Source organism: Oryctolagus cuniculus, chromosome 4, assembly GCF_964237555.1.
Source record: "Oryctolagus cuniculus chromosome 4, mOryCun1.1, whole genome shotgun sequence".
Classification (NCBI taxonomy): Eukaryota; Metazoa; Chordata; class Mammalia; order Lagomorpha; family Leporidae; genus Oryctolagus; species Oryctolagus cuniculus.
Window position 1 is genome coordinate 130,026,786 of NC_091435.1, and position 16,484 is coordinate 130,043,269.

The window sequence follows — 16,484 nt, forward strand, 5'->3', positions numbered from 1 at the left end:
TTGATTCCCCTCTGGTAGGCTAATTCCTATGACCTCGCATTATGTTTTTTTTTTTTTTTTTTTTTTTTTTTTGGATTCCTTCCTGATCACACTACTTTAAATTAACTTATGCTTGCAAACTCAAACCCCATCTTGTGGCGCAAAGTTCCACAAGCCCATTTTACTTCGTGGTGGATTATCCTTCTCATGCATCTGTCAGGAACTCCCAAGATCTGTTAAACAAACACATCTTCACCTGCTCTGCAGCTTCTGCGAGGCAGGATGAACCAAGGTCCAAACGTGGACAGTGGGTCTGCACTGGTCGTGGGTTCCATGACTAAGGGAAAACTGCTTAACTTCTGCATTTCAATATTCTCAGATCTAAATGGGACCAATATCTGAGGGTTTTTGTAATTTTTAAATATTATGATCACGTAGAATATATAGTTAGCGTGACTGAATTGATTTTCATTATATTTCCTTAGAGCCCAATAGGATTTTAAATCTTTAAGTTAGTTGCATCCGGCAGGTTTCTAGTTTCTGGGACCTTCACTGTCTCTTTTTTGAGTCTTCTCTTCTGTCCTGGATGACATATTCTGAGACATTGATGGTATTCCAGTTTTAACTCATTTCGCAAGAAACTTACATAGGACAGACATGATTTTAGAATACTTGGTGAAAAACTAACTCATTATATTCTCTCTTTTTTTTTTTTTTTTTTTTTTTTTTTTTTTTTTTTTTTTGACAGGCAGAGTGGACAGTGAGAGAGAGAGACAGAGAGAAAGGTCTTCCATTGCCGTTGGTTCACCCTCCAATGGCTGCCGCGGCCGGCGCGCTGCGGCCGGGGCACCGCGCTCATCCGATGGCAGGAGCCAGGAGCCAGGTGCTTTTCCTGGTCTCCCATGGGGTGCAGGGCCCAAGCACCTGGGCCATCCTCCACTGCACTCCCTGGCCACAGCAGAGGGCTGGCCTGGAAGAGGGGCAACCGGGACAGAATCCGGCGCCCCGACCGGGACTAGAACCCGGTGTGCCGGCGCCGCTAGGCGGAGGATTAGCCTAGTGAGCCGCGGCGCCGGCCTCATTATATTCTCTTGAGAACCATGTGAAGCAAACACTACTATTTGTTTCCACTGTAAAAAAAAAATGCAATCATTTCACAGAAAGAATAAATAACTTGCCAAAGGCCACAAGAAAATAAAAGTTGAAAAAATAATTGATCCCAGGCCATCAGGCTCATGAGACAGTGCACCTAATCACTCTGCTGAATAGCTACCCAGATGCACCCTCTAGGGCCAACGATCACCCCACCCACCAGGGGTGCTGACACTGCTATGAGAAAATCAGTTAATACATACAGAGCTTGAAAAGAGATAAATGAGAGGCATGTTGAATATTTACTACAAATACTTTGAAACCTACCACACTGAAAAGAATACATTTTCGTGATTCTGAAAATGAACACTGTAAACTGGTTGGTTCCTCTTTTGAAAGTTTCCTGTGTTGGCATTTTGAAATTTCACTGAAATGTGATTTCCAGTTTTCATATTATGAAATTATCCTGTACAGAATTTCCCTTGTATAAAGCAAAACTATTGTGAACTTTCATCTTCTAGATAATGGATTTGAGATGGTGGGAAAACTCATAATTAATTATATAAAGGATATATTTCTCTACTTAAAAAGCAAAAATGAAGGCTGGCGCCACAGCTCACTAGGCTAATCCTCTGCCTTGCGGCGCCGGCACACCGGGTTCTAGTCCTGGTCGGGGTGCCGTTTTCTGTCCCGGTTGCCCCTCTTCCAGGCCAGCTCTCTGCTTTGGCCTGGGAGTGCAGTGGAGGATGGCCCAAGTACTGGGCCCTGCACCCCATGGGAGACCAGGATAAGTACTTGGCTCCTGCCATCGGATCAGCGCGGTGCGCCGGCCGCGGCGGCCATTGGAGGGTGAACCAATGGCAAAAAGGAAGACCTTTCTCTCTGTCTCTCTCTCTCACTGTCCACTCTGCCTGTCAAAAAATAAATAAATAAAAAATAAAAAAGCAAAAATGAAAAGCTTTGTTTTTACTTCATCTAGTGAAACAAACGAAATGATATATGTTTAGGGCTGGCATGGTAGCACTGCAGGTTAACCTGCCGCTTGAGATGCCAGCATCCCATAACAGAGTACCAGTTTGAGTCATAGTCATTTTGCTTCCAATCCAGCTCCCTGCAGATGAGAGTAGGAAGGCACTGGATGATGGCCAAGTGCTTGAGCTCCTACTATCCATGTGAGAGACCCAGATGGAGTTCCTGGATCCTGGCTTCAGCCTGACTCAGCCTTACCCATTGTGGCCATTTGGAGAGTGAACCAGCAGATGGAAAACATATTTCTCTGTTTCTCTCTCCTTCCCTCCCTCATTCTCTCTGCCACTCTTTCAAAGAAATAAATCTTTCTAAAACAGAGACAAAAATGATATTATGACATACCAGTACCTTCATGAAATCTTGAATCTATACTCCCAAAAATCAATTTATTTGAGTCAAACAGAAATTTTTCACACTATGCCACCTTGGGGTAGTACCAACCAAAATCATTACTTCATATTTTAAAATGTCTGGGGGGAATATGGAATTTTTATTCTCAGAATCCCAAGTCAAATCATACAAACATTTCTCATTAACCAATACCACAGTCTAGTCCAACTTTTTGGTAAAACCTGTGGCGAGAAATAGGAAGTTAAACTCACCAGGGAGAACTCCACACCCGCTATGAGACCTGCTGATTTCCTCTTTCCCTTGATCAACCTCGCAAGCATTTTTGTCATGGATAACAATTTTCTACTTTGCAAGATTTAAAGACAAAATATCATAGACTTTGAGCCAAAGCCTACTGGTCAAATCCCTGAAGCCGTCTGCACTTCAAATACAACATCAAATCCAGAAAATATTTCCAAAAGTGGATTTCTAATAGTGAAACAGAACACTCCACTTGTATCTGCAATTCACTCACCATAGCAGTGAGTAGCTAACATTTTCTAGTGCTTCCTATGTACCCGGCTCCAGTCTAGGCAATCAGTTCATTCTCTCAATTCTACGAAGCAGAAAGGTATTCTCAAACCCAGTACACAGATGAAGAACTAAGACACAGAGCTGTTAAATCCTTTATCTATAATCTAAGTGACTGGTGGATCTAGGATTCTTACCCCCCAAAAAATCTGGATTTATTAAACCTCACAACTTAGAAAATATATTATGTTATCCCTCAGAGATCCCAGGAACAAAGAATAAGACAAAAGTTGGCAGAAATAAACAGGCTATCTTCCCAAAGACAAATTTCTGGAAAACCCAGTCAACAAGGAAGCAGAACATGATTCCATCTGGTTTTAGAATCAAGTCTTATTCTCTGAGTTGGTTGTGATTTGGGGCTATTTTCTTCATCTTCATATTTCTTATAATCATAGAGAAGAGATGCTCAAAAAATTCACTGGGGCCAGAATATGATACAGTGGGTTAGGCCAGCACTTGCAATGCCAGCATCCCATATAGTATTGGTTCAAGTCTCAGCTGTTCTGCTTCTGATTTAGCTCCCTGCTAATACACGTGGGAAGGTAGTTGATGATGGCCCAGGTTTTTGGGCCCTGGGACCCAAGTGGGAGAGCAGGATAGAGTTCCTGGCTTCTGGCTTCAGCCTGGTGCAGCCTCGACTGCTCAGGTCATTTGGAGAGAGCACCTGCAGACAGAAGACTATCTCTGTTTCCATCTCTCTAACTCTCTCTCCTCTGCACTGCCTTTCAAATAAATAAATATTTTAAAAATATAAATTCATTGAACATGTAGATCAGGGAAATAAACTTCAGAAAAGTTTTTATGAGAAAACAAAAATAATTGCAAATAAACTCATGTACTCAAGACACAGTACACTAAGTATATGTTAAGTTTGAACTAAAAGTGCCTATTAACCAATTCTGTAAAGGCTTGACTAGGAGGAGGTTCCTATGGACCATATTACACAAATGAAAAAGAGGAAGGACACCCAGTATAAGAGAGCAGAGTGCTTGCTTCACATGTCCTTTGTGGGCTGCACGAATGACTGCCACCAGCAGAAGACACAGACCTGGGACTCTTCCAAACAAAGGTGAACTTCAGCTTTTACTCTGAGTGTGCTTGCTTATGAAAGGCGGAATATGCTTAAGAAAAACAACTGCTTTAAAGTTAACAGTCAGCAAACCACAGGTTGTTGCATCTGGAATTACTTAATGTACAGGAATATGCCCTGCGTTATTGTCTCTTAAAGGGAGCTTCACTTTCCTGCCATGTTAAAAGTAGCACTTGTGAATGAGGTAGAATCTGTTATTTGGATTTCACAAGGGTGTGAAAGTTACGGTGCTGTTAAAAGGACCCAACATGTATGACGTCCTTTAAGATTTGTGACCAGAAACTTGGCCTTCTCCAGAGATCCACTGAAGGGGTTGAGAGGGTATTACTATGCGACAAACCTAAAGTGTGTTTCTAAAAACTAGCATTTACAGATCTTTTTCCGTGTGTATGTGTGTGTTTTTAACAGCCGGCACTGGAAATCTTCATAATGAACGCCACGTGGGTGCAGGGCTTCAACGGGTCTGAGCAGTGCCCCAGAGACACTCGGATAACACAGCTGGTGTTCCCTGCCCTCTACACCGGGGTTTTCTTCACCGGCATCCTGCTGAACTCCTTGGCCCTGTGGGTGTTTGTTCATGTTCCCAGCTCCTCCACCTTCATCGTCTACCTCAAGAACATACTGGTGGCTGACCTGATTATGACACTCATGCTCCCTTTCAAAATCCTCTCAGACTCACGTCTGGGAGCGTGGCAGCTGAGAGCTTTCGTGTGCCGCTTCTCCGCCGTGGTCTTCTACGAGTCCATGTACGTCAGCATCATGCTGCTGGGCTTCATCGCCTTCGACAGGTTCCTCAAGATCATCCGACCTTTCAGGACGTTTTTCCTTAAAAAGACCATTTTTGCCAAAACGGTCTCAATCCTCATCTGGACCCTTTGGTTCTTCATCTCCCTGCCCAATATGATCTTGAGCAACAAGGAAGCAACGCCGTCCTCTGTGAAAAAGTGTGCCTCCCTCAAGGGTCCTTTGGGACTGAAATGGCATCAAGTGGCAAATGACATATCCCAGTTTGTTTTCTGGACTGTTTTTGTCCTGATGCTTCTGTTTTATGTTGTGATTGCCAAAAAGGTGTACCACTCTTACAGAAGGTCCAAAAGTAAGGACAGCAAAAACAAGAAGAGGCTAGAAGGTAAAGTATTTATCATCGTGGCTATCTTCTTTGTGTGTTTTGCTCCATTTCATTTTGCCAGAGTCCCCTACACTCAAAGTCAAACCAACAGTAAGACTGACTGCAGAATGCAAAACCAACTGTTTATTGCTAAAGAGACAACTCTCTTCCTGGCAGCAATGAACATTTGTATGGACCCCTTAATATACATATTCTTATGCAAAAAATTCTCTCAAAGGCTACCCTGCATGAGAGGAAGGACCACAGGCTCCAACCAAGAGATTCACAGCAGTCAGACAGACAATGTAACTCTATCCTAACAACTGGCTACGTGGCTAACTTCTATTTATTGATGAGACTTCAAAAGGTAATTTATTTGGAATAAAGTTTTAGCAATAAAAGAAAAAGGATTGTAGTGAATGCCTTCCCTACATTTTATTATCCTGGAATACAGAAAGATTATATAAATCTTAGCTACACACAGATCTATTCGTAATCAGAACAAATGCTCATCAAGAGAATGTAACAGATTTCAACAATTTGCCCCCACACCCACACACAATATATAGAGTACAGTCTGGGGAGAGAATTTCCAGTCAATTCTCATATTACAATTCAATAGAGACAGAGGTCCCACCTGGGGAGCAAGTACACAGTGACTACTGTTGTTCCTTTAACAACTGACACTTTTATTCATGTCAGTGATCATGTGAGGCTCTTGTCATGGGCTGCCAAGGCTATGGAAGCTTTTTGTGATCACAGACCCCGTAGGTATTTAGACTCGGCCATAAGCAAAGTGGATGTTCTCCTCTCCCTTCAGAGAAGAGTGTCTCCTTTGATGACCCTTTCTTGCCTCTGAGGTCTCACAGAAATCCTCCGTGTAGGATTTTCCTTTTCTCCAGAGTCTTGTCTTTCCATGCTCCAATGCTCCTGCAGGCCTTTCAGCCCGACCAGGAAGCCTTATGGGTTGATTCTGAGGTCAGAGTGTTATTTACTGTGAAAGTCATTTTAGGAGTCTGCTGTGGACTGCTTCCCATGTTGGTCCTTCCTTCCTTTTTTAATTCTATTATTTTTACCGGGTACTTGATGTTATTTATGTCCCTTTTAAACTTAGACCGGTCTATCCATTGCCTTTAACATTTAATATGATCATTGTAACAGGGAAGATGGTGTTTATACCTCCGATTCTTATGGGTTTGGAGCCCCATGATTAGTTCTTAGGCTGTACCCTGAGAGGTAAGTCTATATGCCTGTATGCAGAACTAGACTGTTTTACAGTTTTAGATGACCTCCTCCATTTCTTATTCCCTCCTTTATTTTTAACAGAGTTGGTCCTCTGTATATAGTCATAGTAAAAATGATCCATAATAAAAAAGGAGATGGGAGAGGGAATGGGAGATGGGATGGGAGTGGAGTGGGGAGTGTGGGGGAAAGAATTACTATATTCTTAAAGTTGTATCTATGTAAAAATGCATTCATTAAACAAAAAATAAAAATTAAAAAAAAACTACATTTAAACATTTTAAGTGGAAAATGAGTGAGAAAAATAAAGTTTAATCACCCTTCTTGGAAAAAAAAAAGAATGTAACAGAAAGCAAATGACCACAAGAGGGTGTCTTTTCCAGAATTCACTTAACATTTGCAGAGTAAGGAGAAACATGTATCCCTAAAAGCCTCTGCTCCAGGCACCTTCTCATGTTGTTTTTATACACATAATTCAAACAATATTACCACTTTGGGGTCCCACAAAAATTGATACTTGCTAATTTGAGCAAACAACAAAAATCCCAACCTCCACTGGCCATTGGCAAAAGCAGAAGTCTGGGGTTTAAAGGGATGCTAAATACACAAACACTGTGGATCTGAAGTGAGCCAGAAAGACCTCTGAGATCCTGGACAACTGATTTTCTCCTTATCAAGTGCAAGAATACTGTGTTATTGTTCCTTGGAACTCTAACTCTGTTCAGCAAACACTCTGCTTGTGGTTGAATATGGCACCTTACTTAGCAAAGCCTTCCTGGGCCACAACATGTTTCCCTTTCCCCTACCCACAGTGAAGCATAATAATTTCTCCCACAGTCAGGGTGTTTGCTAAGGTCCTCATTTCAGATCTCCTTTCACTAATGAAGTTAGCTGTATTCTTGGCTGCATCTCTAAAAAATGGTCAGAATGCTAGAAAGACAGATACATCATATTTTCTTGGTTATCTTCCACATTGTTCCCCACAGACAATGGATTACAGATGTTCCAAACAGACTGGGCATTCTTGGTTGATATAGCTGTAATTGCTGACTTCTAACCATACATATCCATACTGGAGATTTCCCCATGGATGGTGAACTACCCATTTGTACACGTTTTCCTCCATACTTTTTTCTAGATTCCTTTTGATTCAAAAAGTAAAGCAAATTTTCTGCAATCATCCATGTTAATTTACATTATGTAGAGAACATATACAAAGTATCGTCAGACACTGTAAATGTGCCACCAGCTCCAACACAACCGGGCTTCTTTCCAAGGCCTCGAAGTCTCTAGAATTTGCTTCCTTTCTGGCCTCATGTCCTAACTGCAAACTTTATATGCTTGTATACTTTCTAACTGTCAAAATGTGCCACATTTTGTTATCTCCATGCAGTTGCACACATAAATTTCCCTATAACCCCCCTAGAAAACTCTTTTATCTACTTGTGAAACCCAAGTTGCAACACTTTCCATGAAAGCTTATTTGCCTGAACTCCCACCATCTCAAACCCAGCGACTCCCTCATCCAGATGACACCACACTTCAATTACGACACTGCTTTGGAATTACCTGTGTTCCTGTATCTACTGTTAATAACATATATATATATATACACACACACACACACATATATATATACACATATATTTTAAGGGCAGAGACTGTGTCATTACGTAATCAATAAATGTTTGATAAAATAAACCAAACAGGTTTTCTTTATATGTACTAGAAAAGCAAAAGAGAAGGTAATTTTTTATTGAGGATACGATTATCCAAAGATGATGTAGGCTGAGTCTCACTCATCTGCTTCTAGCCCATTTCTTGATGATTTTTGCATCCTGGGAGGCAGCAGATGATGGCTCAAGTATTTGGGTCCCTGACCTACATGGGAAAACCAGATGAAGTTCTGAGCTCTTGATTTCAGCCTGGCCCAGCTTCTGTTATTGCAGGGATTTGGAGAGTGAACCAGAAAATGGATGACCCCCTCCATCTCAAATAAAATGAAAATAGAAAAAGTTCATTAAAAATTGATGATATATGGGGCTGACACTGTGGTACAGCAGGTTAAACCCTGGCCTGAGGCACTGGCATCCCATATGGGCACCAGTTCAAGACCTGGCTGCTCGACTTCCAATCCAGCTGTCTGCTATTGCCTGGGAAAGCAGTGGAGGATGGCCCAAGTCCTTGGGCCCCTGCATCCACATGGGAGACCCCGAGGAAGCTCCTGGCTCCTGGCTCCAGGTCTGCGTAGCTCCAGCCATTGCAGCCAACTAGGGAGTGAACCATTGGATGGAAGACTGACCTCCCCGGCCCCCTCCTCTCTTTCTCTCTCTGCCTCTCCTCTCTGTGTAACTCTGACTTTCAAATAAATAAATAAATCTTTTAAAAAAGACAATATAAATTTACTGAAAGCTCATACTCTTTTCCTTTGCTCTCCTATTGCATACACAAAAGGGGCCTGAGATATGACAGTCTTCTAAGGAGCACTAGTGGCTGGCGCTGCGGCTCACTTGGCTAATCCTCCGCCTGCGGCGCCGGCACCCCAGGTCCTAGTCCCAGTTGGGGTACCGGGTTCTGTCCCGGTTGCTCCTCTTCCAGTCCAGCTCTCTGCTGTGGCCCGGGAGGGCAGTGGAGGATGGCCCAGGTCCTTGGGCCCTGCACCCGCATGGGAGACCAGGAGGAAGCACCTGGCTCCTGGCTTCAGATCAGCGCGGTGCGCTGGCCGTAGCGGCCATTTGGGGGATGAACCAATGGAAGGAAGACCTTTCTCTTTCTCTCTCTCTCTCTCTCTCTCTCTCTGCCTGTCAAAAAGTAAAATAAAAAAAATAAGGAGCACTAGTGAAAGAGATCATAATGGAAACAGAGCCCTAAACAGCACTATATACCACCATTTCAGTTATAAAGCTCCCGACAAGATGCTTCAGCTATGCACTATTAGGAATGGTTGAATAAAATCTATAACCGTAGCATATTGTAATCTCTAAGAGTCTTCTTTCAAAAGAGCTCTAGATGTGTGAATTTTCATTCTCTCCAACAGGAGAATCAAATCATCATTACTATTAAGGATGGACTACATACGCAAACAATTAGGAGACACTAACCCTGTACGATAAACATCTGCATCTAAACCACCCTTGCTTGGTCCAGCTATGTGCTTCACCCCAATGGCATTTCCTCTCAATGTAGGTATAGCTGAAGCAGAAACATTTGTAGAAAAAATTTTCAACATAAAATTTCAATAGCAAGCCTGCCCTCCAAAAACAGTTCCTTGCATTATAATAATACAAGTGTCAAAGGCAAAGGATTTGATCTGTGGAATGAAATAATCTACTAAGAACCTAGAAAAGAGCCACTTTAGAGATCACCTTAAAATCACACTCACAAAATTCACAGAAACTCCCCACACTACTAATCACAAATACTAACTCCACAATCCTTACAGATTAGGATGCCATCACACACCATAAATGATACACAGAAAACAAAATTATTGCTTTGAAAGAGTATGAGGGCTCAGACCACAATTAAGGGCTTTTGTCCAAAGCTAAAGCATAGTTCTTTGTAATGGCTACATAGGACAAAGTCTTCCAAACACCCTCCAGGCAAGAAGGGAGCAAGGGAGGGTAACCGCCACAGGCAGCAGAATTCTTGAGAAACCAAGGAAAATTATTGTAATGGGGGCACACAGAAACAGTGTGAATGCCCTACTCAAAGAGGTTAGAAAATTGATCAAGTCATTCTAACACAGTTCACATGGATCTTCACAGAAAGAAACAACTAGCACAGAAAAGCCCAAACCAAGTAGCATCGGTAGCTAAGGAAATGAACGTTTAGAAAACAGTATCTCTTACTGAGGAACATGCAGCTTCACTCCACTCAACTTTTACAGGGAACCGCACGTAGGCAACACAAATTCAGAACAGATGCGTTACGTTAGTTGGCAAACTTCAGTGTGTACCAGAATCAAGTTGGGGGGGGAGGGGAGGGGGATTCTTGAAACGCAGATTGCTGCATAGCCCTAGAGTTTCTGACCCTGCAGGGCGAGGGGGAGGCTGGAGAACAAGTTCCCAGGTGACAGCCACGCTGCTGGTAGTCTGAACCACACCTTAGGAAGCTCCATGTGCACTGCTCCTCCCAGGCCATCCCTCCGCCGAGATGAGTACAGCACAGCACTCTTGGAGATGAATGCCCAGGAGGCTGGCCAACAGGCAGTAAACAAACGCCTTCGAGAGCAGAGTGGCTGTAATGTGACAGGGAATGGGAAGGACACTGTCTACCCAGAAAGCTCCTGTCCCGTGCAAAGGTTGGTGCAGGGAGGAACTGGAGCCCAGCAGTAGTAAAACTGGCAGCAGCCACACCAAAGGCAGCACACGCTACTTGTGGTTTACCATGGGCCAGGCAGGCATACAAAGAGCATGAATGCATTCTATCTCATTTAGTAATCCCAGAGAGCCCGTAAAGCGCTGACACTGTCTCCACCTGAGAGATAACCAAGTTGAGAAAGAGTAAGGTTGAGTAACTTGCATGGGGTCACAGAGCTTGCAGATACCAGGGCTGCGGCTCTAATTCAGACCCTGGGCTCCCGGACCCATGTCCAGAACTATTTGCCTTCACAAGCTCAGATCTTCTCATGTTCAGGAGAGAACATCACTCGTCTCCTATAACGTATGTCCTGTTATTTAAGAAAACTTCCGCAGCCACCCCCACACTCCCTGACCCCATAAAAACAGCACACTCCTGTGTGGGCTGTAACCAGCCCAGGCACTTCCAGCTAACAAGCCCTGACCCAGAAGTTAACAAGAACCATCCAGGACCTTACACCCGTACCTTGGTCTCATTTACTGCCAGGCTCTGTGCGGCCCCATCCCAAGGATTTTCACAGCAACCCTGAGACAGATGCTATGGGGCTCCTTGTTGGGGAAAGAACCAATCACCCAGAAAACTCAAGGACAAAGTGAATGTATACATTGTCCGTGGTCCATATCACCCTATCAGCAAACCGGGGCAAAGCTGGTCCTGAAACTGAGCAAGTGACCTCAAGAACAGCCCCGGAACCACTCTACACTGGTACACTGCCTGCTACATCAGTCAACTTAAAGGCTGGCATCAAGCCCCTGCCAAGAGAATGTTGAGCAGCTGGCTCCATAAAGGGAAGAGAGAGTTCTCAATGTGAATGAGCTTCAACAACCTCAGGGGTAGGACTGGTTCAATCGTGGCACCCTGCGACTCCTGTGGGGCTCACTCCAGCATTTGAGCATTGTTGAGTGGAGTAAAATTCCCAAGAATGGGTTCATTTAGTCATTCATTCTTCATTCATCCACCCATCATCTCCCTGGGGACTGGGCCTTTATCTCTCTGGAAGTTGCACAACAAGGGGCTTGGATGCAAGGGACGTGAGGAACACATCCCATAAGCCCACAGGAAAAGATAACGAATATCACTTGGAGAAAAGGAGGAGGAGCTCACAGGAGATGGGAACTGGAACAAGAAATCAGCAAGCAGAAGGGGATGCTGCAGGCCAGCAGGCAGTTTTGAGTTAGGCTCAGATAGGAGCGGGCGCTGTGCTGTGCCTGCAGCATGAGGTGGACGGGCCTAAAGCTGCAGCTCACCCACCCAGAAAAGGAGCCGGGAGAAGGCGTGCAGGCTGCTTTGGCGCTGTTTGGCATGCCTGGACACACTGATGAGCCACTGAAAGACTCAGAAGCTAAGGACCATGTGCTCTAGACCAGGGATGGGGAAACTTTTCACTACCAAGGGCAATTTGCATATTTATAACATTATTCCCAAGCCAAACAAAATTAGCAACTTAAACATTAGCCTTGGGACTGGCATTGTGGCATAGCAGATAAAGCTGCCATTCCATATGGGTGCCAGTTCAAATCCTGGCTGCTCCACTTCCGATTCAGCTCTCTGCTATGGCCTGGAAAATCAGTGGAAGATGGCCCAAGTCCTTGGGCTCCTGCACCCACGTAGGAGACCGGGAAGGAGCTCCTGGCTCCTGGCTTTGGATCAGCTCAGTTCCGGCCGTTGCAGCCAATATGGGAATGACCCAGAAGATCGAAGACCTCTTTCTCTGCCTTTCCTTCTCTCTCTGTGTAACTCTGACTTTCAAATAAAAGAAAAATCTTTTTTTAAAAAAAATTAGCCTACTATGGATTCATTACATTTCAAGTCTGTCCTGTGGTTGCCTTGGCAAGACCCGACCCAGTGATTTGGTGAGCTTTATACTGCCTGTGGGCCAGACATTACCCACCCCTGCTCTAGGCTGTACTCTAGGAGAATCACTTGTTTGATAACAGAAGGTTCTGAATTGAAGGAAGAGCCACTGCGGCCACCGGGAGATGAGTGACAGAAGCCTTCCTGTAGGAGTCAGAGCCGAGGGGTGGGGGACACCTCACAGGGACCTGAGGGACATTTTCAGGGAGACAGACTCTGAATTTAGAGTCCAAGAGGACTCAAAGTGAGCAGTTCTATGTAAAATCGGTACATACATTTAAAATGTATTCCCACTAGCATCCATAGGCCTGCTCCCTTTCTTCTCCACTGTCATGGAGATCTTCAGTTTGCATCACAAGGGAAGGCAAACAAGTGGCAGCACACTGAGTCTGTGCCTGTGCCTTCGGTGAGAGGGGCTGGATCAGGAGGTACAGCCATGGGGACAAAACACAGACACAAAGACAGTGAGATAAGAGGCGGAGGGAATCACCTTCTGAGTCTTGGAGAGAATAAGGAACAAGGCCAGTACCTTGGAGGTCACATTGCAAAGGTCTCACCAACATAGGAGACTGAAGAAGAGGAACAGGGGCCAGCGCTGTGGTGCAGTGGGTTAAAGCCCCAGCCTGAAACGCTGGCATCCCATATGGGCGCCAGTTCTAGTCCCAGCTGCTCCACTTCTGATCCAGCTCTCTGCTGTGGCCTGGGAAAGCAGTAGAAGATGGCCCAACTGCACCCGTGTGGGAGACCTGGAAGAAGCTCCTGGCTTTGGATCAGCTCAGCTCTGGCCGTTGCGGTCACTTGGAGAGTGAACCAGAGGAATGGAAGACCTCTCTCTCTCTGGCTCTACCTCTCTCTGTGTAACTCTTGTCTTTCAAATAAATAAAATAATTCTTTAAAGAAGAAGAAGAGGAGGAGGAACAGGGAAGATGCTTGGAACAGTGTGTGCAGGTGCTGGTGCTGGGGAAGGTGGCAGTGTTATGACTGGCAAATCAAACGGAGAAAGAGGAGGTCCGGCATATTGGAAACCAGAGAACCAAAGAAATTCAAGAAGGAAGTGATAACTGTCAACAGAATCAAGCACTCAAAAGAAGCCACACTGTGATAAATCCACAACTCTGAGGTCAATGGTGACTTTAAGAAGGAAGCAGAGAAAAGCCCCAGTTTGTGACTGGGAAGTAAGGAAGCAGAAGTTAAGCTTTATCTTCCCAGAAAGGAAAAGCCAATTTAAAAGCTCCATGGAGAGACAAACGGGAGATGCTGCATTAGCGTAAGGCTCCGTAGGAACAGGGAGCGTAGCTCCTTCCTGGACCCAGATGTGCAGAGGGATCACACAGCCCAGAGGTGCAAAGCTGAAGGCTGGGTGTAACCACGTGGGCCAGGAAGCAGCCCAGATCAGAGAATGGGTGTGCCCACATTTCAGACACCCACGTCACCTGGGCTTTGGAGTCCTTGCACTGAACCCGTAGCAAGGGTTTGGGATTTACAGAAAACAGAGGGGAGATGGGGACAAAGAGAAAACAGCAGGCAGGGGTGGAAGTTGAGAAGACCAGGAGGAGTGGCAGACAGAAAGGAAAAAGCCAAGAACAGGAACGAGAAAGTAAACTGATTTTGAGGTGGGTAACATGTAGGTAAGCCAGGGTTTCTCTTTAAACTGCATACCTCGCTCAGCTTGTGAATTTCAGCCATTCCTGCAACACAACTCACACTGATGAACACATCACCCCGAGGAGCAGTCAGAGCATCTCCTTCGTCTTAAACTCCAGCTTAGTGGCACACGTCATAAGCAATTTTACGTAATGTACATTTACGTACTTTTGTGGCTTTGCTTTTTAAAAACATTAGCTTAATGTATCAAATTTATATTATATATACATATATCACTCTGTTGTTTAATCTCATCTTTTTATTCTATTTAACTATGGAACTGAATTTCTTAACAAAAACAAGCACTTGATTTCCTATTTATAGGAGTGGAAACTGTCGAGAAAAATTAGAAAAAGTACTTGAAGCAATCATTGGTTCACTTGAAAAGGAAACCAAGAGCTTGCAGAAGGCCACCCAAGTATGAGAGATGCATCTTGACTATGAGATGAAGAGTATTGGCAATTTGTAATCTTCGCAGCTTCACCTTGCATAAAGACAACCCCATGCCTTCACATGCTCTCTGCCTTCCAACAAGGAAAAAGTGTTACTGTTGCCGAAATCCCAAATACTGCAGGAATTACCCTGTGGATGATTTCATTAAGCTTCACAACCGTATGTGCTTGTTTCTCAGGAAAAAAAATACTAGGGCTTGCTGAAGTCAAAAAGCTGCCAAGAGGGGGTGAGCATCTGGCTTGGTGCATTTTGGGCACCAACTCCCACAGAGGAGTGTCCGGAATTCACACCCAGTTCTGGCTCCTGACTCCAGCTTCCTACTAGTGCAGGCCTAGGGAGCAGCAGTGATGGCTCAAGTAATCAGGTGCCTGCTACCCATGTTCGAGATCTGGATTGGCTCCCAGCTCCAATCCTGGACAGACCTCTGGCCTGGGCATGTGAAGAGTAAACCACCAGACAGGAGCAATCAGTGGGGAGTGGGGGATCTGTGCCTCTCAAATAAGAAAAAACTCCCACCAAGTGGAGAGAACGGGATGCAAACTGGAGTCTACCTGTCCTCAGTCGCTAACCCTGCCTCCCACAAGCCCATCTGCAAAGTGCAGAGGAGAGTAAGTGGCACAGTGTAGGAGACAGAATTCCTCAGAGGGGGAGACTCAAGAGCGGGCCTGTCTCCCGAATCAGTCTCTAAACCATCGCTCGCCGTTCATCAACCATTACAAACGAAGTTCTCACACCAGAAAAAGCTAAGTGCTTTACGTGAAACAGACCGAAAAGATACAAATCATTTCAAATGACAGGTTAAAGACAGTGATTCAAGCGCAGGAACCCAAACGATACCAATCTTGCCAAAAGAATATTAAAGGTTTGTAATAATGATACTCAGCACAAATTTGCAACTGCTGCATGGGAGCCTCCATTAGACTGACTTTTGTTGACAGAGATGAAACAGTGAGATGTGGGGAAGATTTTACTACAGTCCTCGCTGAGTGTTATGTTCTGGCTGCACTGAAACAACATGAGATAGGTGTGTGGTGTAGCAGTTGAGATACTACAGGAGACACCTGAATCCCATACTGAAGTGCCTGGGTTCTAACACTGGCTCCCGTTCGGATTCCACCTTCCTAGTAACGTTCACTCTTGGAAGCAACATGGCTCAAGCACTTGGGTCTCTGACACCAGGTGTGAGACCCAGACTGAGTTCTGGGCTCCTGGTTTCTGCCTGGCCCGCATCCAGACCCGGCTGTTGTGGGCCTTTGGGGTGTGAGTCAGACACTGGAAGCACGTGCACTCACTCTCACCCTCACATGTGTGTACTCTCTCTCTCTCCCTCTTTGCCTTCTAAATTCATAAAAGAAAATTTTTAAAGACATGGGTATTCAAAAACAGATGACCTGCAACTATGTTTCACTTGGATCCCTGCAATGTCTGAACTGATGTATTACAGAGAGCTGTGACACCCTTTATAGGTACATTTTCTCTGAAAAAGAAATTAGATACACCTGGGATTACAGTTAGAGAAAAACGAGATTAAAATACAGACACTATGCCTAACCACAATGCAGGAAGAGTACTGTCCCCAGGGTCACACCAATGCAGGGCAGACAAAGAAGGGAGAAAAGAGGAAGAATTTATGTGTCAAAGAGAAACCACCAGAAGACCAAAGTAAGCCTCAATAATACACTTGTTCAGTGTCTCACAGCTAAAAGTAAG

General features: G+C 44.6%; 2 protein-coding genes across 9 annotated transcripts in view; one reads left to right on the forward strand and one right to left on the reverse strand.

Moving 5' to 3' along the window:
* MED12L (mediator complex subunit 12L) overlaps positions 1–16,484 on the reverse strand; it is a 355,610-nt gene that overhangs the window by 100,881 nt on the left and 238,245 nt on the right. The gene's annotated exons all lie outside the window — the stretch shown is intronic.
* On the forward strand, positions 3,934–5,626 carry P2RY13 (purinergic receptor P2Y13). The gene is made up of 2 exons (XM_002716272.5): positions 3,934–4,090; positions 4,520–5,626. The coding sequence occupies exon 2, from the start codon at positions 4,541–4,543 to the stop codon at positions 5,537–5,539; it is 999 nt and encodes a 332-aa protein (XP_002716318.1). The 5' UTR covers positions 3,934–4,090; positions 4,520–4,540; the 3' UTR covers positions 5,540–5,626.

Excerpts from the sequence above, each read along its gene's own strand:
- P2RY13 (XM_002716272.5), top strand. The coding sequence starts at position 4,541 with ATGAACGCCACGTGGGTGCAGGGCTTCAACGGGTCTGAGCAGTGCCCC.